The 22,710-nt window shown below is 46.5% G+C and overlaps 1 protein-coding gene across 6 annotated transcripts in view; it reads right to left on the reverse strand.

Annotated features, from left to right (window-relative positions):
* The window catches only part of ZNF451 (zinc finger protein 451), a 93,035-nt gene that overhangs the window by 64,549 nt on the left and 5,776 nt on the right, over positions 1–22,710 (reverse strand). For all 6 annotated transcript variants that reach the window (XM_077290005.1, XM_077290002.1, XM_077290003.1 and 3 more), the window contains exons 4-5: positions 19,268–19,387; positions 18,897–19,008 (exon numbers count right to left, since the gene is read on the reverse strand). In XM_077290005.1, the coding sequence (XP_077146120.1) occupies positions 18,897–19,008; positions 19,268–19,387 (232 nt within the window). The remainder of the gene's footprint in view (positions 1–18,896; positions 19,009–19,267; positions 19,388–22,710) is intronic.

Consider the following 22,710-nt stretch of genomic DNA (forward strand, 5'->3'; position numbering starts at 1 on the left):
CATCTCCTGTATATAGTATATACCTGTATGTCATCTCCCCTGTATATAGTATATACCTGCTGTGTGTCATGTCCCCTGTATATAGTATATACCTGTATGTCATCTCCTCCTATACATAGCATATACCTGTATGTCATCTCCTCCTGTATATACTATATACCTGTAGGTAATCTGCTCCTGTATATAGTATATACCTGTGTGTCATCTCCTCCTGTATATAGTATATACCTGTATGTCATCTCCTGCTGTATGTAGTATGTACCTGTATGTCATCTCCTCCTCTATATAGTATATACCTGTGTGTCATCTCTCCTGTATATAGTATATATCTGTGTGTCATCTCCTCCTGTATATAGTATATACCTGTGTGTCATCTCCCTTGTAAATAGTATATACCTGTGTGTCATCTCCTCCTGTATATAGTATATATCTGTATGTCATCTCCTCCTGTATTAGACCTCGTTCACACGTTATTTGGTCAGTATTTTTACCTCAGTATTTGTAAGCTAAATTGGCAGCCTGATAAATCCCCAGCCAACAGTAAGCCCACCCCCTGGCAGTATATATTAGCTCACACATACACATAATAGACAGGTCATGTGACTGACAGCTGCCGGATTCCTATATGGTACATTTGTTGCTCTTGTAGTTTGTCTGCTTAAACAGATTTTTATTTTTGAAGGATAATACCAGACTTGTGTGTGTTTTAGGGCGAGTTTCGTGTGTCAAGTTGTGTGTGTTGAGTTGCGTGTGGCGACATGCATGTAGCGACTTTTGTGAGATGAGTTTTGTGTGGCGACATGCGTGTAGCAACTTTTTGTGTCGAGTTGCATGTGACAGGTTAGTGTAGCAAGTTGTGTGCAGCAAGTTTTGCGCATGGCGAGTTTTGCGCGTGGCGAGTTTTATGGGTGGTGCCTTTTGAGTATGTGCAAGTTTTGTGTGAGGCAACTTTTGTGCATGTGGCAATTTTTCTGCGTGTGCAAGTTTTGCGTGTGGCGAGTTTTCCATGAGGTGAGTTTTGCACGTGTGGCGAGTTTTGCGCGGCGACTTTTGTGTTTCGACTTTTATGTGGCGAGGTTGGTGTATGTGTGGTGAAATGTGCGCTGAGGGTGGTATGTGTTCGAGCACGTGGTAGTGTGTGGCGCATTTTGTGTGTGTGTTCATATCCCCGTGGTGGTGTGGTGATTATCCCATGTTGGGGCCCCACCTTAGCAACTGTACAGTATATACTCTTTGGCGCCATCGCTCTCATTCATTAAGTCCCCCTTGTTCACATCTGGCAGCTGTTAATTTGCCTCCAACACTTTTCCTTTCATTTTTTCCCCATTATGTAGATAGGGGCAAAATTGTTTGGTGAATTGGAAAGCGCGGGGTTAAAATTTCACCTCACAACATAGCCTATGACGCTCTCGGGGTCCAGACGTGTGACTGTGCAAAATTTTGTGGCTGTAGCTGCGACGGTTCAGATGCCAATCCCGGAGACACACACACACACACACACACACACACACACAGCTTTATATATTAGATTTTAGGAGTTGGACCCTTTTATACCGACCCCACCAAAACGGACACGGACGCCAACTCCCCAACACTGGTACCCAGTAAATAATTTCTGGCTTGTTCTTCTGGAGACACGTACTAGTAAATTAGGTGGGCTCTCATCGCTACAGAAATGAGAAACATGTGAATGCTAAATGTTGTTTAGGCACACTGGGGCTCAGAAGGGAGAGAGGCATTTGGATTTGGGAGTGCAGAATTTTAGGGGAGAGAAGCCATTTCGCTTTTCTAGAGCCTTTGTGTTATCAGCAATGCGAAAGCCTCCTATATTTCCATTGACAGATGACGAACCTGAGTGAGAACTTGCTATTTTGTGTGGATTGAGTTGAAGATTTTGTTGGGAACATTATACATAACATATGGGATCACATTTATTCCGTGCTCTACACTGAGCACTTATATCGGGGTTTACATCTAAATTTCTGAGTGACGTAATTCAGATGAATCCCCTGAAGAATCCATTCACTATAATGAGGCAGCAGAGTTACTCTGGACTTTTTTTTTTTTTTTTTTTTTAAAGAAGTGCACAAAACAGTAGGAGATGACACTTTTATGCACACCTAAAATGACTGTCACAGCTGGATCACGGACCAGACGTAATTGACATTGCCTCCATATGCCTCATTATAGGGAATCTTCCACCAGAGGTTCCGTCTGAATTACGTATTTCAGAGCATTTCATGGAAACCCGGGTGAAACCGCTCAGCACAGAGTGCAGGATAAATGTGCGCTGAGCCTTACTGCGATCTTTGGGAGACAGAGTAAATGAATCAACAGCAGGTGAAGAATTGGTGTTATTTTTTTACGCTGTCCCTAGTGTGTTATAAGCGATTAGACTACTATACCTCCGGTGGGTGAGAATACAGCGATACCAGATTTATTTTGTTTTTTTTCCTGTTTGGTTGCTGCTACACACTAAAAGACGCTTTTTTTTTTTGCAAAAACTAGTTCCTGCATTGCCATATTATGAGCGCTATAATTTTCCTAAATTTCTGCTGACAGTCATGTGAGGAGGCATGTTTTTCTGTGGGAAGAGTTGACAATTTTACTAGTATGATTTTCAGCCAGTTGACAGTTTTTTTGATCGATTTCTATTCCAATCTCCAATCTTTGGGAAGAAGGATGAACAAAAAACACCAATTCAGGAATTTTTTTTTAATGCATTTTCACATGGTAAAACGGATAAGGCTCTCTACATCATACTCGGTATATGGCCACATTCACAGATACTTTCAGGTTTTTATATCCAACAGAAACAGATAGTGTTTCTCATGTGTTATCCATATTGCATTTGTATTTTGCCATTTGAAAACAGAACCTTTTATTTCCATTGATACTTGGCAGTTATAACAAATTGAAAAATGGATGTCTTCTATTTTTCAGCCATTTTTGACAGATCCCCAAACAAAAAAAGTCTGAGTCTGATATGTAAAATTGGATGAGAACAGACCATGTGCTGAGTATGAGTGATCCATTAACCCCTTTACCCCAAGGGTGGTTTGCACGTTTTTTTACAATTCTGACCACTGTCCCTTTATGAGGTTATAACTCTGGAACGCTTGCATGGATCTCAGGGATTCTGACATTGTTTTCTCGTGACATATTGTACTTCATGCTAGTGGTAAAATTTCCTTGACGTTACTGGAGTTTATTTGTGAAAAAACGGAAATTTGGCGAAAATTGTAAAAATTTCACAATTTTCCAACTTTGAATTTCCATGCCCTTAAATCACAGATATGTCACACAAAACACTAAATAAGTAACATTTCCCACATGTCTACTTTACATCAGCACAATTTTGGAACAATAATTTATTTTTTGTAGTGAGTTAAGGGTTAAAAGTTGACCAGCAATTTCTCATTTTTTACAACACCATTTTTTTTTTTTTTTTTTTTTTTTAGGGACCACATCTCATTTGAAGTCATTTTGAGGGGTCTATATGATAGAAAATACCCAAGTGTGACACCATTCTAAAAACTGCACCCCTCAAGGTGCTCAAAACCACATTCAAGAAGTTTATTAACCCTATAGGTGTTTCACAGGCATTTTTTGGAAAGTTTCAAAAAAAATAAAATAAAAAATGAACAATTAACTTTTTTTCACAAAAAATTTACTTCAGATCCAATTTGTTTTATTTTACCCAGGGTAACAGGAGAAATTGGACACCGAAAGTTGTTGTGCAATTTGTCCAGAGTACGCAGATACCTCATATGTGGGGGTAAACCACTGTTTGGGCGCATGGCAGAGCTCGGAAGGGAAGGAGCGCCGTTTGACTTTTCAATGCAAAATTGGCAGGAATTGAGATTGGACGCCATGTCGCGTTTGGAGAGCTCCTGACGTGCCTAAACAGTGGAAACCCCCCACAAGTGACACCATTTTGGAAAGTAGACCCACTAAGGAATTTATCTAGATGTGTGGTGAGCACTTTGAACACCCAAATGCTTCACAGAAGTTTATAATGTAGAGCCGTAAAAATAAAAAAAAAATTTTTTTTTTTTTTTTTCACAAAAATGATTTTTCACCCCCAATTTTTTATTTTGCCAAGGGTAAGAGAAGAAATTGGACCCCAAAAGTTGTTAGGCAATTTGTCCTGAGTACGCCGATACCCCATATGTGGGGGTAAACCACTGTTTGGGCGCATGGCAGAGCTCAGAAGAGAAGGAGCACCGTTTTACTTTTTCAACACAGAATTGGCTGTCGTGGACTCTCTAAAAGAGCATTACCGGTAAGTAATCCAGCTTTTTACCCTTCGCCACAACAGCACCCACATGAGAGACTTACAGACAACCGTCACCTGGGTGGGATTGCCATGCTAAGGACAGCTCTACCAAAAGCTAAGTCAGAAGATGTGGATAGATCAAGTCTATAGTGGTTGTAGAAAGTGGAAGGCCTTGATCAAGTTGTGGCCTTATATATCAAGTTAATTGGCTCGTCAGCCTTTTCAGCCCAAGAGGATGCCATAGCTCGTGCAGAATGTGCTTTTATTCCTTCCAGAGGACTCTTGCCTTTTGACGCATAGGCCAGACAGATAGATTCTCTGATCCAGTAGGATAAGGTAGCTTTTGTGACTCCGTGTCCTTTCCAGTGGCCCTGAAAGGAGACAAACAAAGCCCTACTCTGCCTCCAGGGCAGAGTTCTCTCTATATAGGTCAGGAAAGCTCTTTTTACTCCAAAAAGTATGAAAGTTTTCTTCCTCCGGGCCTAAGGGAGTATCAAAAAAGGACGGAAGAAATATCTCTTGTGACCTATGGTAGCTGGATGCGACCCTAGGATGGTATGATGGGTCTGGCTTGAGAATTATCCTGTCTTGGAACACTAACAGAAAAGGGGGTCTATGGAGAGGGCCTGGATGTCACTGACTCTTCCAGCCGATGTCAATGCTACTAGTAGAGCTACCTTATACGACAAGTTGTTTGGAGGGATAGACTAATGGCTCAAACAAGGGACTAGATTTAAATCCCATGGTGGTAGACGTGGAATGTGGACCTGGTTACTTCGCTCACATGCCTTAATAAATCTGTAACCCATCTATCCCCTGCTATATTACACCCATAAAGAGCCTCGAAAGCTGAAATCTGGACCTTTAAAAGGTGCTAACTGATAAACCCAGTTCTCGACCTTTTTGTGGGAAATTCTAAAATGGCTACAATTGGAACTTCTTTAGAAAAAGCCTCCGTATGGAAGTTTAAAAACTTCCTCCACACTCTGCTATATATTAATGTTGTAGATCCTTTCCTACTTAGCAAAAATGTGTTGACAAGATCACTAGAGAACCCTCATGATCTCAATAGCTGCCTCTTAAGTTCCACGCCGTCAAGTGTAGGCCCTTCACCTGAGGATGGAAAAAATGGACCTTGAGAAAGCAGCTTCGGGTCTGATGGAATAATCCAGGGGTTGCACACTGACATAGCTCAGAGACAGAAGAACCAAGGTCTCTTCGGCCAGAAGGGTGCGATAATGATCACCCTTGCTTTTTCCTTCCTGATTTTCCTGACCACCAGCGGAATCAGCGTCATCGGAGCAAAAGCATACGCTAGATCGAACTTCCAAGGAAACTGAAGAGAGTCCACTATGTCTGGTCGACCTATTTAGTTTAGAGGCAAATCTTTGTACTTGTCTGTTTTCCCTGGTGGCAAACAGATCTATTTGTGGAAGACCCCACGAGTCCACTATCTTTTTGAATATGTGGCCATTGAGAGTCCATTCCACCTGGCGTAGCATGCTTCGACTGAGAAAGTCAGCTTTTGTATTTTCCACTCCTCTGATACGGATGGTTTCTGGAACCAGTCTGTATTTTTTTAAATTGACGATCCATCCCAAATCCTGCAAGGATGAAATCGTATTAGATAGACGATCCTTACACTGAGAGACAGATTTTCCCACCACTAGAAAATCATCTAGGTAGGGCACACTTAACGTATCCTGTTGACGTAGGTAAGCCATCACCTCTAGCATTACTTTTGTGAATTCACGTGGAGCCATCAAAAGACCAAAGGGCATTGCTGTATATTGGAAGTGATGGATCTGGCCTGCCAGGTTGATTGCCACTCTCAGGTACTGTTGGTGCTTGGTTTCTATGGGAAGATGGTAGTAGGCATCTTTCAAGTCTATTCCTGCCATCACACATCTGGGAAACAAAAGTTTGATAGGAAAACTGATGGATTCCATTTTAAAAGGTAAGATTATACAGAAAGGTTAATTTCTTTAGATTTATAATGGTTCGTTATGAGCCATCGGGTTTAGCGACCAGGAATAAAGGGGAATAAAATCCCCTTCCTTCCTGATCCCTTGGGTCATCTACCAAAACTTTTTTGGACAGTAGGGTTAAAACCTCCAATTCAAGAGCCTTCTGTTGCTCCGGCCCTCTAAGAGATGTTACTATAAATGAATCCTGGGGAATTTGTAAAAATTCCAATTTTATCCTAAAGCTTATTAGGTCAAGGATCCACTGGCTTGATGTTATGCGTTTCCATTTTTTTAAAAAAACTTTTCAGTCTACCACCCACTGGAGGATTAACGGTACTTATTTACTTATTACGCTTTGCTGCAAAGGTTCCACCAAACAAGGCACCTTTCTGCTTTGTCTCTCTTGTCTCCCAACGATCTCTCTGGTGTTCATATGCCTTACTCCTATTAAAAGGTCGTCTTCTAAACACTATCCTGTAGGAAGGAAGATACTGATTAGGGAATCCTTTCTTTCTTTCTCCTGCTTTGGTCAATAGATCATCTAGTGTCTTTCCAAACAGGAACTCTCCCTGGCACGGGATTGCACAAAGTTTTGCTTTTGACTGTGCGTCCCCCTTCCAGCTCTATAACCAGAGTGCTCGCTGGGCTGTGATCACTAATCCGGCTGACCTAGCTGCTAAACGTAGAGAATCTGTTGATGCAAATGCCAAAAATGCCACAGCATCTTTAATTAATGGGTAATCCTCCACTGGCAGCACTGATTGTTTCGATGTGGATGCTACAGCAGCATTCACTTTGGGGACCTTAGACCAGGTAGTTAGTTCTTCATCACTAAAGGGATAACGCCTCTGAGGATGATGGCAAAACCCCCCCGCTGGTTCGGTCTATCCCACTCTTTTTTTATTACCGTATATACTCGAGTTTAAGCCGACCCGAGTATAAGCCGAGACCACTAACTTTGCCACAAATAAACTGGGAAAACTTAATGACTCGAGTATAAGCCTAGGGTGGAAAATGCAGCAGCTACCGGTAAATTTCAAAAATTAAAAATAGGTACCAATAAAAGGAGATTTTTGTGTACTCACCGTAAAATCCTTTTCTCCGAGCCAATCATTGGGGGACACAGGACCATGGGTGTTATGCTGCTGCCACTAGGAGGACACTAAAACACAAAGAATAGCTCCTCCCCTGCAGTATACACCCTCCTGCTGGCTCTCAGTGAACCAGTTCGGTAACAAAGCAGTAGGAGCTTAATATTTAACAATGATGAACTATGTCAATAACTAAGTTAACTTGGCGACGTATTGTTATTGGTAGTTAAAGTAGTTACTGTTATATAATAGGTAGTTTATAAGCACTAGTGAGTTGACATACACAATTTGCTATTTTTGCATTACTTGGACATGATGTTGCACTGCAATTATCTGTATTTTATGTTATAATTGATCGTAACAAATGCAAATGTGTGTATGGTTTGATTTATTCTGAATTAATAAACGAATTTAAAAAAAACAAACAAAAAGAAAAAAAAAAAAAAAAAAAAAAAACACCACAAGTTAACTCAACAAAAACCAAAGCCAATAGGCTAACAGGGTGGGTGCTGTGTCCCCCAATGATTGGCTCGGAGAAAAGGATTTTACGGTGAGTGCACAAAAATCTCCTTTTCTCCTAAGCCTCATTGGGGGACACAGGACAATGGGACGTCCTAAAGCAGTCCCTGGGTGGGAAAAAAATTAACTGCAATTGCTACTTGCACCCACAAGTTACAGATGCGGCACAGCCGCCTGCAAAATTTGTCTGCCGACAGTCGCGTCTGCCGAGGCCTGAGAGTGAATATGGTAATGTTTTGTAAAGATATGCAGGCTGGACCAAGTTGCAGCCTTACAAACTTGTGCTGCCGAAGCTTGGTGCCGGATGGCCCAAGACGCACCCACTGACCGAGTGGAGTGAGCCTTAATCCCTGCTGGGACAGGAAGACCTCTGACTCTGTAGGACTCTAGAATAGCCGAAAGGATCCATTTGGCTATTGTAGCCTTGGAAGCGGGAAACCCTTTCCTCGGTCCTTCCGGGAGTACAAATAGGGCATCTGACTTGCGGAAAGACGCTGTCCGTGAGATGCATCTCCTCAGAGCTCTCACTAAATCCAGTGTGTGAAGGGCCTTCTCGATGCGATGGACTGGTGCCGGACAGAGTGAGGGTAAGACAATCTCCTCATTGAGATGAAAAGAGGATACAACATTCGGTAGAAAAGACGGGGATGTCCTCAAAACCATCTTATCCTGATGAAAATTCAGGAACGGAACTTGAGAGGACAGAGCCGCCAGCTCGGAGACTCGTCTGATAGAGGTGACCGCAACTAGAAGAGAAACTTTCCATGAAAGGAGAGAAAGGGAAACCTCCTGTAGAGGTTTGAAAGGAGCAAAACTCTGAGGACCAGATTAAGATTCCATGGTTCCAACGGCATCCTATAGGGGGGGCCTGATGGGAGACTTCCTGAATAAACGTCCTGACTTGTAATCTGTTGGCAATCCTGCATTGGAAGAGAACAGACAGGGCTGAGATCTGCCCCTTGAGAGAACTAAGGGCGAGACCCAAGTCCAAACCCGTTTGTAAGAACTAGAGAATGGAAGGGATGGAAAAATGTAGAGGAGAACATCCTCGGTCGCTACACCATGAAATGAAAGTCTTCCAAGTACGATGATAGATACACATAGACGTAGGCTTTTTAGCGTTGATCATGGTAGCTATGACTTCTGGAGAGAAACCTGCCTGGGTTAGGACCAAGGACTCAACGGCCATGCCGTCAAACACAGGGCCTCTGAGTTCTGATGGTAAAAGGGGCCTTGAGATAGCAGATCTGCGCAATTCGGTAATCGCCAGGAACGTCGGCAACTAGTTGAACTAGTTCCGCGTACCACACCCGGCGTGCCCAATCTGGCGCAATCAGGATTACCGGTACCCTCTCCGCTCTGATTTTCTTGATGACTCTCGGTAGGAGAGGAAGCGGGGCAAATATGTACGGAAGCCGAAAATGATGCCACGGGAGAACAAGAGCGTCTGCCCCGATGGCTGCCGGATCGTGGGACCAAGCCATGAAGTCGGGAACCTTGGAATTCAGCCGTGAGGCCATCAGATCCACGTCCGGGGTTCCCCAATGACAGCAGATCTGGTGGAAGATCTCCGGATGGCGAGACCACTCCCCTGAGTCGAGGCATTGCCGACTGAGGAAGTCTGCCTCCCAATTGTCCACTCCCGGGATGTGAACCGCAGAGATCATAAAGCGGTTTTCCTCGGCCCATCGGAGGATGTGGCCTACCTCTGTCATGGCCGCCCTGCTGCGGGTTCCCCCTTGGCGGTTGATGTATGCCACTGCAGTGGCGTTGTCGGACTGAATCCTGATTGGGCGATCTGCTAGGAAGGGATGGAACTGGAGAAGTGCCAGCCTGATCGCCCGGATTTCCAAGATGTTGATTGGAAGGCGTGATTCCTGGGGGGACCAGCGGCCCTGAGCAGCGTGATGAAGGAACACCGCTCCCCAGCCTAGAAGACTGGCGTCTCATCACAACCAGCCAGTGTACTGGAAGAAAAGACTTCCCTTGATTCAGGGAGGATTTCAATGTCCACCACCTGAGAGACTGTCTGACTCGCTGGGGAAGGAGGAACCGACGGTCTAGGGAGAACGGGTTCCTGTCCCAAACAGCCAGGAGGGCTTGCTATAGAGGACGGAGGTGTAGTTGGGCAAATGGAACCGCCTCCATAGCTGCTACCATCCTGCCAAGGGCTCTCACACTGAAGAGCAGAGAGCGAAAGCGAGGCTGAGAGAGAGCTTCTGAGCTTCTCGCTGTAAGACAGATCTTTTCCGGGGGAAGAAGAACCAACCCCCGGGACGAGTCTAGTATTCTAGAAAGGAAATTCGCTGAGCCGCTACTGGGGAAGATTTTTTGAAGTTTATCTTCCAACCCAGGCGAGAAAGGGTATCTATTGTGATGGCCACGGCTTCCTTGCAGGAGCGGAAAGAGGGGCCTTTGATGAGGATATCGTTTAAATACGGGAGCGCCACCACTCCTCAGGTGTGGAGTATGGCCACGGCAGCCGTCATGACCTTGGTGAATACCCTGGGAGCGGTGGCGAGGCCGAAGGGCAGAGCAACAAATTGGAAGTGATCTTCCTGAACTGCGAAGCGAAGAAACCTTTGGTGAGAAGGTAAAATAGGAATGTGGAGGTATGCGTCCTGGATGTCTATAGATGCCAGGAACTCGCCTTTTTCCATGGAGGCGATGACAGAACGAAGCGATTCCATCCGGAACCGTCGTACCCTGACGAACCTGTTCAGCAGTTTTAGGTCCAGTATGGGCTGTACTGTACCGTCCTTCTTTGGAACAATGAAGAGGTTTGAATAAAAACTTTTAAACCTTTCGCTTTGAGGGCCTGGAATAACAACTCTGTCTTTTCTCAGAGAGCTTATAGCTTTGAAGAACTCTGATGCTTTTGCCCTGGGAGGAGAAGACAGGAAAAAAAACGGTTTGGAGGATGAGATAAGAGATCTATCTTGTATCCGGAGGACACTAGATCGCGGACCCACTCGTCGTGAACGACCGAGAGCCACGCGGCACTGAAGGAAAGCAGGCGGCCGACTACTTTGAGGGTGTCCCCCGGATACCGCAGGGAGTCATTGTGTGGAAGGTCTGCCCGTTCTGGCACCTCTGGATCCTGGCTGCCTTGGCCTGCCTCTGCATGAAGGGGAAGGCTTAAAAGAGGCCCGTGAACCTCTGTCTCCACGTTGTGCTCGGCCGGAACCGGGAGATGTGGAAGTAGAGGACCAATTTGAGTTGTAACGGAAAAAAAAAAAAAAAAAAAAAAAAAAAAAAAAAAAAAAAAAAAAAATCAGGAACGAGCCTGTGGTTGCAGGTTCCGAAAGGGCCGAGAGGGTCTCTGTTGTGGAAGAAATTTACTCTTCCCTCCAGTGGCGTCAGAAATTAACTGGTCGAGCTTTTCGCCAAGAAAGGCGACCGCTCTGATATGGGAGAGAGGTCAATGACTTTTTGGAAATAGAATCCGCACGCCAGTCCCTGAGCCATAAGGACCTCCGGATGGTGATGGCATTTGCTGCTGCTTGAGAAGCGCAGTCAGCATCAGCGGCATCCAGGGACGCGGTCACTACAAAATCTCCAGCTCTGACTATCTGAGTAGAGAGGTCTGCTATCTTGGGGGGGGGGGGGGGGGGAAGATTGGGATCCAGTACTGCTGAAGACAAGACCTTAGCCCAGTGGGTCATAGCCTTAGCCACCCACGTAGCGGCAAAAGACGGAAAGAGTGCGGCCGCAGAGGCTTCAAAGGCTGAACGCTCCATATTGTCGATCTGACGATCGGTTGGATTTTTAATAGAGGCGCCCTCCGAGGAGGATAAAACAGATTTGGTAGCCATGCGCGATACCGGAGGATCTACTGGGGGGGAGATTGTGACCAATCTTTTCTTAGATCCTGGGCAAAGGGATATTTGGACTCCATGGGCTTCTGCCCTGTGAATCGTTTATCAGGACAGATCCTGTGAGAGTCAACAATTTGCTTAAACTCGGGATGAGTGGCGAACACTCCGTGAGCTCGTTTGGTCCTCTTAAAGGACACGGCATGATCCGTTTTAGATAAGGGTTCCTCCTCAAGTCTCAAAGCCTTATTCACTGACTCAATTAGAGAGTCGAGAGTCTCCTGATCGTGATGAAATTCCTGATCTAGGGATGTATCAGAATCATCCTCTGTTCTCTACTAGTCCCAATGGAAGGGGAGCAAGAAATGGAAATGGAGCTCTCAGAACCCGAAAACCGTTGATGGTCTGGGGATATGGCATGAGTCCTTTTCCTGGAAGAGTGAGAACTCCTTGGCAAGGTACGACCCCTGGAGTACGAGGGGTTCTGACCATCGGAAGCGTCGACCGTATTAGTGCCCTGGTTACAGGAAGGGTCTCGGAACGAGTCTAACGCTTTTGCCAGGGATGCCATGGACCAGGTAAGGGAGGTAGCCCACTCAAAGGGACTAGGCTCACTGGGTTCAGTATCAGCAACAGGTGGTTCCTGAGCAGTCACCGGTTCACAAACTGTGCATAATGCAGTATTGTGACCCCAGGGTAATGATACCTTACAAGAGGTACATGCAGCAAAAAATACAGTGTGGGTTTTCCCAGACTTTTTGTGAGGCTTTGGTTGAGACATAGTAAAGCCTGGAGGAAAGCGCTTACTAGCAGGGGAAGGGTTAAGCTATGTGTTTGCAGCTTACCCAGGTCCTGTGTCTTGAGTCCCCAGAGCAGGTCCGCAGGGTAGGCAGAGAAAAACGCTAGTCCTGAGGGCTGTGATAGGAAACGCTGGAGCAGTGCTGCAGCATCAGGGCTGTGGGTGTCCCAAGATGGCCGCCGAGACCAGGAAGTGGGAGCTCATCACAGGGAACGAGAAGCGCCAGAAAAAGTGGGCAGGGCTAACTGCCGGTGGACGTGGCCAAAACTCCGGCCTGTATTGAGGGAATTTTTTTTTTTTCTCTGCGGTTGTGGCCTGCAGCGCCACGACCGCTATTAGGCTAGTTTCACACTAGCGTTAACTGCAATACGTCGCAAATGCGTCGTTTTGCCGAAAATACGCATCCAGCAAAAGTTCTTGCTGGATACGTTTTTTCGTCATAGACTAACATTAGCGACGCATTTGCGACGCATTGCCAAATGTCGCGTCCGTTTTGCGACGCTTGGACGTGTGGTAGCGGACCGTCGGGAGAAAAAAACTTTTTTTGCTCCCGACGGTCCACTTTTTCCAACCGCGCATGCGCGGCCGGAACTCCGCCCCCACCTCCCCGCACTTCACAATGGGGCAGCGGATGCGTGGGAAAAATTCATCCGCTGCCCCCGTTGTGCGGCGGAGACCACCCTAGCCTCGGGAACGTCGGCCCGACGCACAGCGACGGGTTGTTCCCGACGCTAGTGTGAAACTAGCCTTAGCGACATCATTAGCTGCACTCCTTCGTGGGGTTGCCGCACTAAGGACCACCCACGGACACAGGCTTAAGGTGCGGACCTCCCATACACCGGGGTTCAGGACCCCCCAGCGCCTCGGCCCGGCAGTGTACTCACGGTAGATGCGGTGGGCCGATGCTCAATACACCCTCGCCATAGTCAGGGAGGGGGTGGAGAGCTTCTGCCGCCATGCATCATCCGCTATATCAGTGGTGATGCAGAGGGGGGCTGCACGGACGCCATATATATCATGTCCGGCTATGCACCTGGCTCCAGGAGAGGTAGATGGAGGGCTACTCCATGTGGTCGCCTGCTATGGAGGGGGGAGATCGGAACGCGAAGGAACCGTCGCCCGTAAGGTGAGCTCAGGGCTGGCATCCAACGTTGCAGGAAAAGATACGGGAGGAACGCGCCACGTACTTGCCTGTTGATGGTTCGGGGGAGATCGGAGCCTAGAAAGGATCTGTCGATCCCATTCGCTCCGTTAAAGGAAACAATAGAACAAAAAATCAAAAATTAAAATCAAAACGGTGGGGTCTGAAACAGACCCAAGTGCCTCCTACAGACACTAAACAAGAACTGGTTCACTGAGAGCCAGCAGGAGGGTGTATACTGCAGGGGAGGAGCTATTCTTTCTGTGTTTACTTAGTGTCCTCCTAGTGGCAGCAGCATAACACCCATGGTCCTGTGTCCCACAATGAGGCGTAGGAGAAAACCTACTGATATCTCAATTAATTTTAGTTAAGTGTTTTTGAATATCCATATTGAATCAGGAGCCCCATATAATGCTCCATACAGTTCATGATGGGCCCCATAAGATGCTCCATACAAAATACGCCCCATATAATGCTCCATAAAATTTATGATGAACCCATAAGATGCTCCATATTAAAATATGCCCCATATAATGCTGCACAAAGGTTAATAATGGCCCCATAAGATGCTCCATCGACACATTTGCCCCATACAGTGCTGCATAAAGGTTAATAAGGGCCCCATAAGATGCCCAATTGAGATATTTGCCCCATATGCTGTTGCTGGGATAAAAAAAAAAAAAAACAAACAAAAAAAAAACGGCATACTCACTTCTCGCCGCTCAGGCCCCCAGCACTTGCAATATTCACCTCTCCTCGTTCCACCGCCGGGTGCCGCTGTGTTTCAGCATTCTCTGCACTGACGTTCAGGCAGAGGGCGCGCACTAACCATGTCATTGCGCCCCCTGACCTGAGCGTCACAGCAGAGGATGCGGAAGACACAGCGGCGCCTGGCGGTGGAACGAGGAAAAGTGAATATCGCGCAATGCTGCTCACCCTCCCCCCATTATACTCACCTGCGTGGTCCCTGGCGGCTTCCCTGATGGTCTTCTCCGGCAGCTTCTTCCAGCATTGAGCGGTCACCGGTACAGCTCATTACAGTAATAAATATGCGGCTCCACCCCTATGGGAGTGGAGTCGCGTCCATATTCATTATTGTAATAAGCGGCACCATGTGACCGCTCAACGCTGGAAGAAGCTGTCAGCGCCCGGAAACCATCAGAGATGCAGGGACCACACTAGGAGCAGGTGAGTATGTCACAGCTGCCGCTCCCCCTCCCGACCCCCCTGGGACAATGACTCGAGTATAAGCAGAGAGAAGCACTTTCAGCCTAAAAAAAAAAATGGGCTGAAAATCTCAGCTTATACTAGAGTATATACGGTAGCTTTTTTATGGGATAAATTACCAGAAAGGTTCTGCGTTTTTTTATGCGCTAGTCCAGTGAACATTATGTCCTGTGCGGATTTAGATTCCTTCGTGTCAGGACATCCCATTGTATTCCTGACGGATTTTATTAAATTATCAACGTTGTTAATAGGGAGACAAGAGCGACCTTCATACTCTGATGAACTTTACTGTGACCTTGGGGAATCAGAGGATCAACCATGAGCCTCATCAGAATCTGAACTGGTAGCAGGAATAGTAGTTCTACCGCCAGTTTGCCCTCTCATAGCGCTGGACTGTTCCAAAGCTTGAATTTCTTCCCTAATTATGGCTCTGACATCCGTGGGCATCATCACTTTTTCCTCTCATAAGGTCTGATTAATACAATCTGGGCATAGTTTTTTAATATACGAGTCCGGAAGGGACTGCATGCATAAGGCACATTCCTTATGTTTGGATTTATGTGGTTTTTTTTAGTCTAGGAAAGAGGGGTATATAGAAGGAATTGGTCAGCTTAGTAAGCAGATAATTATTTACACGCACCCAGTGAAGCTCAACGGTACCGGATCTGGAGGCGGGCACCACTCGGGATCTAGGTAGTTCATCCTCTCTACCTTGCTGTCCCTTGTTCGTGGATCGCTGTTCTCTGGGGCGTCCACTGCTGCTTTATGCGCTGCCACTGTTATCGCTACTACCTCTGCTGGCTGGCCGTACTGCTACCGCGGGTGGGTGCGCTTCATTAGCCGGTGACTACATGATGCACACGCCGGCTTTACTGCACACAACCATCTTTAAATCTGGCGCCACGTTCCCTGCCTCCAAGGCCGGATCCTTTCCAGTGAGACATGCGCCGGGAGATTTGAAAAAGCCGACCGGCGTCCCACCACTGCTTGGAGCACCTGCGCGCGTCCTCGGGAACCGGGCGGCCCACCCCGGATCTGGTTGCACGGATTCTGGCGATTAGACAAGGGGAAGGGGGAGACTGCATGCAGGGGCTCCCTCATCGCTGCTTCTGGTACCGCAGCCCCTGCTGTTCCCTCAGGCACCATACAGGCGGATGCACTGGCCCAGGAATCCTCTTCTGACTGCAGGTATTTTCGGGATTCCTATAGGTACAGGAAACCAAAATTGAGGCGAGGGGGTCCGCCTCCTTTTATTCTGTAGGTTTCCTGTTCCTATGGGCGGATCCCCTCTCTCATGTGGTTGCTGTCGTGGCGAAGGGTAAAAAAGCAGTTTTATTCGTCGGATTAGTACGATTACAGCGATACCTCATTTATATCATTTTTTTGTGTTTTGGCGCTTTTATACAATAAAAACTTTTATATAAATAATTATTTTTGCATCGCTTCATTCTGAGGGCTATAACTTTTTTGCAGGATAAGATAACGTTTTCAGCGGTACCATGTTTATTTATATCTGTCTTTTTGATCGCCTTATTCCACTTTTTGCGGTATGATAATAAAGCATTGTTTTTTGCCTTGTTATTTATTTACTTCTTTACTGTGTTCACCGAAGTGGTTAACTAGTGGGACAGTTTTATAGGTCAGGTCGTTACGGATGCGGTGATACTAAATACGTGTACTTTTATTGGGTTTTTTTTTTTTTTTTTACATTGTCCCAGGGTGGGACATCACTGTTTAAAGTCAGATGGCTGATCTGACATTTTGCGTAACACTGTGTCAGATCAGCGATCTGACAGGCAGTGAAGGAGGCTTCTCAGGTCCTGGTCTCAGCAGTCACTGACAAGCCAACTCCCTGCAGAACCCAGAAGGACCCCGCGGCCATCTTGGATCAGGGGACCTGCAGGGAGGAGACCCTCGTAACACGATCACATCACGTTGTTCTGAGGGTCTCAGGGAAGCACGCAGGGAGTCCCCTCCCTGCGCGATGCTTCTCTATGCCACTGGAACACTTAGTCCCAGGTGTCAGCTGTGATAATCAGCTGACACCCGGCCGCGATCGGCCACGCTCCTCCTGAGAGCGCGGCTGATTGCGTATGACGTACTATCCCGTCCATGGGAATTAAAGAGAACCTGTCACCCCCACCCCAGGCGTTTTTAACTAAAAGAGCCACCTTGTGCAGCAGTAATGCTGCATTCTGACAAGGTGGCTCTTTTAGTTCTGGGTGCTGTAATTGCCGAAATAATCAGTTTTGTTATTTGTCCTAAATACCTTGTCTTCAGTCAAGGAGGCAGGCCTTTCCCCCCTGCTTCAGACGCCGCACAGCCGTCAGTCATGTCTTCTTGGCGCCGCCTCCTCACCGCTGTTTTGAAATCTGCCAGCGCCGCCGCCGGCGCTCTTTTCATCTGCTTTGGGCTATGCAGTCTAGCTGACTGCGCCTGTGCGGCCACCCTGCCTGTGAATCCCAGCCCCGCAATGTGAATAAATCATAAGTCACTGCAGGGCTGGGATTCACAGGCAGGGCGACCGCACAGGCGCAGTCAGCTAGACAGCATATGAGGAAAGACGGGCAGCGCTCACTGCGCCTGCCCAAAGCAGAAGAAAAGAGCGCAGGCGCCGGTAGATTTCAAAACAGAGGTGTGGAGGCGGCGCCAAGAAGACATAACTGACGGCTGTGTGGCGTCTGCAGCAGGGGGGAAACGCCTGCCTCCTTGACTGAAGAAAAAGTATTTTGGACAAATAACAAAACTGATTATTTCGGCAGTTACAGCACCCAGAACCAGGTGACCAGAAAAATGCCCACAGGAAAATTGCCCACAGGAACATTCCCCACACGGAAAATTGCCAATTGCATCATCACAAAGTTTCAGATCTATGATATTTCAGGTGCAAGGTGTTCACATGATATGTGAAAAGTGCCCACAGACATGAATACCCACAGGAAAACAGAGTTATAGAGAGTTATAGGCAAGATGCTCTGCAGAACAGAGAATAGCATAGAGCTATAGGCTAAATGCTCTGCAGGACAGGGGGACAGTATGCAGCTATATGTGAGATGCTCTGCAGGGCAGGAGAATAATATAGAATTATAGGTGAGATGCTCTGCAGATCAGGAGAATAATATAGAATTATAGGTGAGATGCTCTGCGGGGCAGGAGAATAAAATAGAATCATAGGCGAGATTATAGGATGATGGGCATATATACCAGTATGGGGGACATTACTACATAATGAAGGGGGAGTGGAGCAATTCATACGTCTTTATAGAATTTAGAACACTACAGGGGCCCATACATCTGACCAACGTGTGTGTGTGTGTGGGGGGGGGGGGGGGGGGAGGGCCAAATTTCGCACTGGGGCCCATCGGACTCCACTGCAAAAGCATATCATTCATTCTCAGCAAGAACACAAAGTGGTACAAGTGACAGAATCTCACAGACCAACTATCTCTGCCAGCAGCAGTGATACTTTTGTGGGTACTGATAGCAGTGATGGCTCCCCTGGATCACACTGCTGCTGGTTCTGCCTGTGTTGCTGTTTTGGGCTGGTGGGAGGAGTAAGGCAGAATCAGTGAGAAGAGAGCAGACTAGATCTATCTATTGCTGATAATGACAGACTGCTACAAACCACAGATCATCATCATCATTTTTGCAGTTTTGCACTAGGTCAACTGTAAATCACAAGTTGATCACATATTATGTGAACATCCTCACCTTGCACCTGAAATATCATAGATCTGAAACTTTTGTGATGCTGTAATGGGGAATTTTCCGTGTGGGGCAATTTTCAGGGAACCCCAGAACCAAAAGAGCCACCTTGTCAGACTGCAGCATTACTCTTTTAGTTAAAAACGCCGGGGGAGGGGGGTGAAAGGCTCCCTTTAAGCCCCAGGTCACATGGACGGGATAGTACTTCCAATGGCAGAAAGGGGTTAAAACCTATAGGTCAGCGTAGTGTTCGTTTTTAAAAACAGAAGTGTGAATGCAGCCTAAGCCATATCCATCTCTTGTCTTCTGTGCAAGGAGACCATTTTGTATATTAGGTTACTTGTTCTGCTTACCTGGCACTTTCAGCCACTCGTGGACACACACTTTTGCAGCATGTTTGCCTGAAAGATCACTGATAAACTCTAACTCCTGTAAACCATGAGCATGATGAAAGTTTAACTTTTCCTGCAAAAAAAAACCAAAACAAAAAAGTACTAAGCAAAGAGGAATTGCAAAAGGAGCAGTCACGTACAACATCTTCCCGCCTGACAGCATTTCCCGTCCCCTACTAACGCACAGGCTTTAATTACACAACTTCCCCCATTCTCTCTCCTTTATACATTTTACACTTGATAAATAACCATGCAACATTAACAAAAATTAGGCCCATCTCCATTACAGAAAGTCACTGTCCCGGCACATCCAAAAACTGATCTTAACTCGCCTGGAACGCCTTGTTTTTTTCAGCTGTTTGCTTTTTTTGTACTTCAACGTGGCGCGCAAGACGATCAAGAGTTGAAGCCACCTGATCCTTCCGACGGTCAACATGGTCCTTTATGGGTCGCTAAGAAGCAGGAGAAATGCAGATTTCAAAATCATGAATAGAAAAAATATAGTTCTTACTGATAACGGTATTTCTCTGAGCCCATGACGGCACCACGGAGAGAGGGGATCCGCCCACCAAGGACAGGAAACCTACGGATAAAAAGGCGGTACCACTCTCCTGCATCAGTTGTTTTACATAGAGAATGATGGGAGACTACTAAAACATTTGTTAGTTTTAACTGTTTAGCATAACGAGATACCGCGTGATTTTTAAAAACTATGAATAAACTATGGCACTATTTAATGTGAGCACCCATAAGTGAAGGGAGGGAATGTACGGGTGCCGTCATGGGCTCAGAGAAATACCGTTATCGGTAAGAACTATATTTTTCTCTGATCGCCCATGACGGCACCACGGAGAGAATTGCATAGATAGTACATTCAGGGAGGGACCACCGCTTCCAGAACCCTTTTACCGAAGGTAAGGTCCGAAGAGGAGATTAGGTCCAATCTATAGTGCCTATAGAATGTAGATGGTGAGGACCAGGTAGCAGCTCTACATATCTGGTCTATGGGAACTCCGGCCTTCTCCGCCCAGGAAGATGCCACTGCCCTTGTCGAGTGAGCCTTAACCTCCCCAGGAACGGACATCCCACTTGCCGAGTATGAAAGACTGATGGCATCCGTAATCCATCTTGCTATGGTGGCTTTCGATGCTTTTTTCCCCTTCCGGGGACCCTGGAAACACACAAACAGAGAGGCATCCTCCCTACTCTCCTTAGTGACTTCTAGGTAGCGTAAGAGACATCTTCGTACATCTAGTGTATGTAATGTTTGTTCCTTCTTGTTTACAGGGTTGGGACAGAAGGGAGAGAAATCTCTTGAGACCTGTGGAACTTTGATGCCACTTTCGGGAGATATGCTGGGTCTGTTTTTAAAATGACCCTATCCTCTAGAAATTGTGTGTAAGGAGGGTTAGCCAAAAGAGCCTGTAAGTCGCTGACCCTACGGGCAGAAGTGAGGGCGACTAACAGAGCGGTTTTGAGAGATAGGTTTTTTATTGAAGCTTCGTGTAATGGTTCGAATGGTGGACTGGTCAGGGCTTTAAGGACTAAGTTTAAGTCCCATTGAGGAACGATTTTTACCGGAAGAGGCCTTGATCTTCCTGCTGCTCTTATGAATCTAGCGACCCACCTATTTGAAGCTAAATCAAAATTGAATAGGGCTCCCAATGCTGCCACGTGAACTTTCAGGGTACTAGTGGCCAGCCCCATCTCCAACCCATTTTGTAGGAACTCTAATATGGAGTTAAGGGGAATTTCTTTCCCTATTTTTGCACCTGATGAAGACAGAAACTTTTTCTATATCTTGCCATATTGTTTCGTTGTAACTGGCTTCCTACTTTGTAACAAGGTTGAGATTAACCCTGGGGAGAACCCCCTGTCTTTTAGCAGCTTCCTTTCAAGAGCCAAGCTGTCAAGTGCAAGTTCTTGATCCGTGGATGACAGACTGGGCCCTGCGACAATAGATCCTGAAGGTCTGGTAATACCCAGGGGTCGGATATTGACATCTTCCTCATCCATGAGAACCAAGGTCTCTTCGGCCAGAACGGGGCAATTAAGATAACCAGCACCCCGTCCTCCCGAATCTTCCTCAGCACTGCTGGAATCAGAATGAGAGGAGGAAAGGCATAGAGCAGATGATGACCCCAAGACATCAGGAAAGCGTCCACAACTACTGGGTTCCCCAGAGACGATAGGGAGCAAAAGGAGGCTACTTGTTTGTTTAGATGGCTCGCAAAGAGATCTATTTTGGGAACCCCCCATTTCTCTGTGATCTGGGTAAATATTGCCTGATTCAGTTCCCATTCTCCCTGTTTTAGGCTGGACCGACTGAGGAAGTCCGCTTTGTAGTTGTCTACCCCTTTTATGTGTAGGCTTGTTAGGGATAGGAGGTTGCTCTCGGCTATTTGCAGGATTGAGTTGGTCACTTCCATTAGATTTTTGGAACGGGTGCCCCCCTGGTGATTTAGGTAAGATACTACCACCCGGTTGTCCGACATCACTCTCACGTGATGAGAGTGAAGGACTTCCAAGAATTCCTGAAGGGCAAATTTGACCGCAAGAAGTTCCTTCATATTGGAGGATTTGTCTGCTAGGGACGGAGACCAGGTGCCCTGGGCTACCAGATCGCCCAGATGAGCTCCCCACCCTGAGGGGCTTGCGTCTGTAGTTAGGACTTTTGAGATCTGAATTACCCACGGGACCCCCTGGGAAAGATTTTCCTGTGACTTCCACCATGTCAGAGTGGCTGGTACGAGGAGATAGAATTAACCGCCCGTCTAAATGCCCTCCTAGATGGGTTTGTTATGACAATGTCTTCCATTGGAGGTCTCTCGAATGTAATTGGGCCCACTGGACTGCGGGGATGCAAGAGGTCATGGAGCCTAGGAGGGACATACCCTGACGGAGTGTTATGGTGGGGAGAGATTGAACCCTTGATACCAAACTTTTTAGTTTTTGTATTTTGCTCTCCGGGAGCCGACATTCCATTTTTATGGAGTCTAGGGTGAGACCTAGGTACTCCTGAACTTGAGAAGGTATTAGTCTGGATTTTTCTATGTTTATTAGCCAGCCCAGTTCTTTTAGGGAATGAATCACAATTGCCAGTTGATTCTCGCAATGCTGCGGGGAGGAGCCTATTACTAAAAAATCGTCCAGATATGGCACAATCAAGGTATTTTCTTCCCTGAGGTGAGCCATTACCTCCGCAATCAGTTTTGTGAAAATCCTCGGGGCTATGGCTAGACCAAAAGGCAGAGCTGAGAACTGGAATTGACTTAGGACTCCTCTGATGTGAACCGCCATCCTGAGGAATCTTTGGTGATCTTTGTGTATTGGGACGTGATAATATGCGTCCTTTAGGTCTAGGACCACCATGAAGCATTGAGGAAACAGCATTTTGATAGACGACTTTATCGTTTCCATTTTGAATGCCTGAACCTCTAAGTAGTTGTTTAGACTTTTCAGATTTATGATGGTTCTGAAAGACCCGTCTGGTTTTCTTCTCAGAAATAGAGGGGAATAGTATCCTTGTCCTCTTTCTTGAGGGGGAACCTCCAGGAGAACTCTCTTTTCTACTAACCCGATGACTTCTTTTTCTAGTGCCAGCTGCTCTTCTGCCGAAGACCTTGTAGATGTCATCGTAAAAGAGGGACGAGGGTATCTTTTGAATGTTAACCTCAGTCCTGATTCTATGATGTTCAGTATCCATTGACTGGAGGTAATCTTTTCCCAGGCTGGGAGAAAGAGAGACAGCCTCCCTCCCACCTGGGGCGAACCT

This window comes from Ranitomeya variabilis, chromosome 2 (assembly GCF_051348905.1).
Source record: "Ranitomeya variabilis isolate aRanVar5 chromosome 2, aRanVar5.hap1, whole genome shotgun sequence".
Classification (NCBI taxonomy): domain Eukaryota; kingdom Metazoa; phylum Chordata; class Amphibia; order Anura; family Dendrobatidae; genus Ranitomeya; species Ranitomeya variabilis.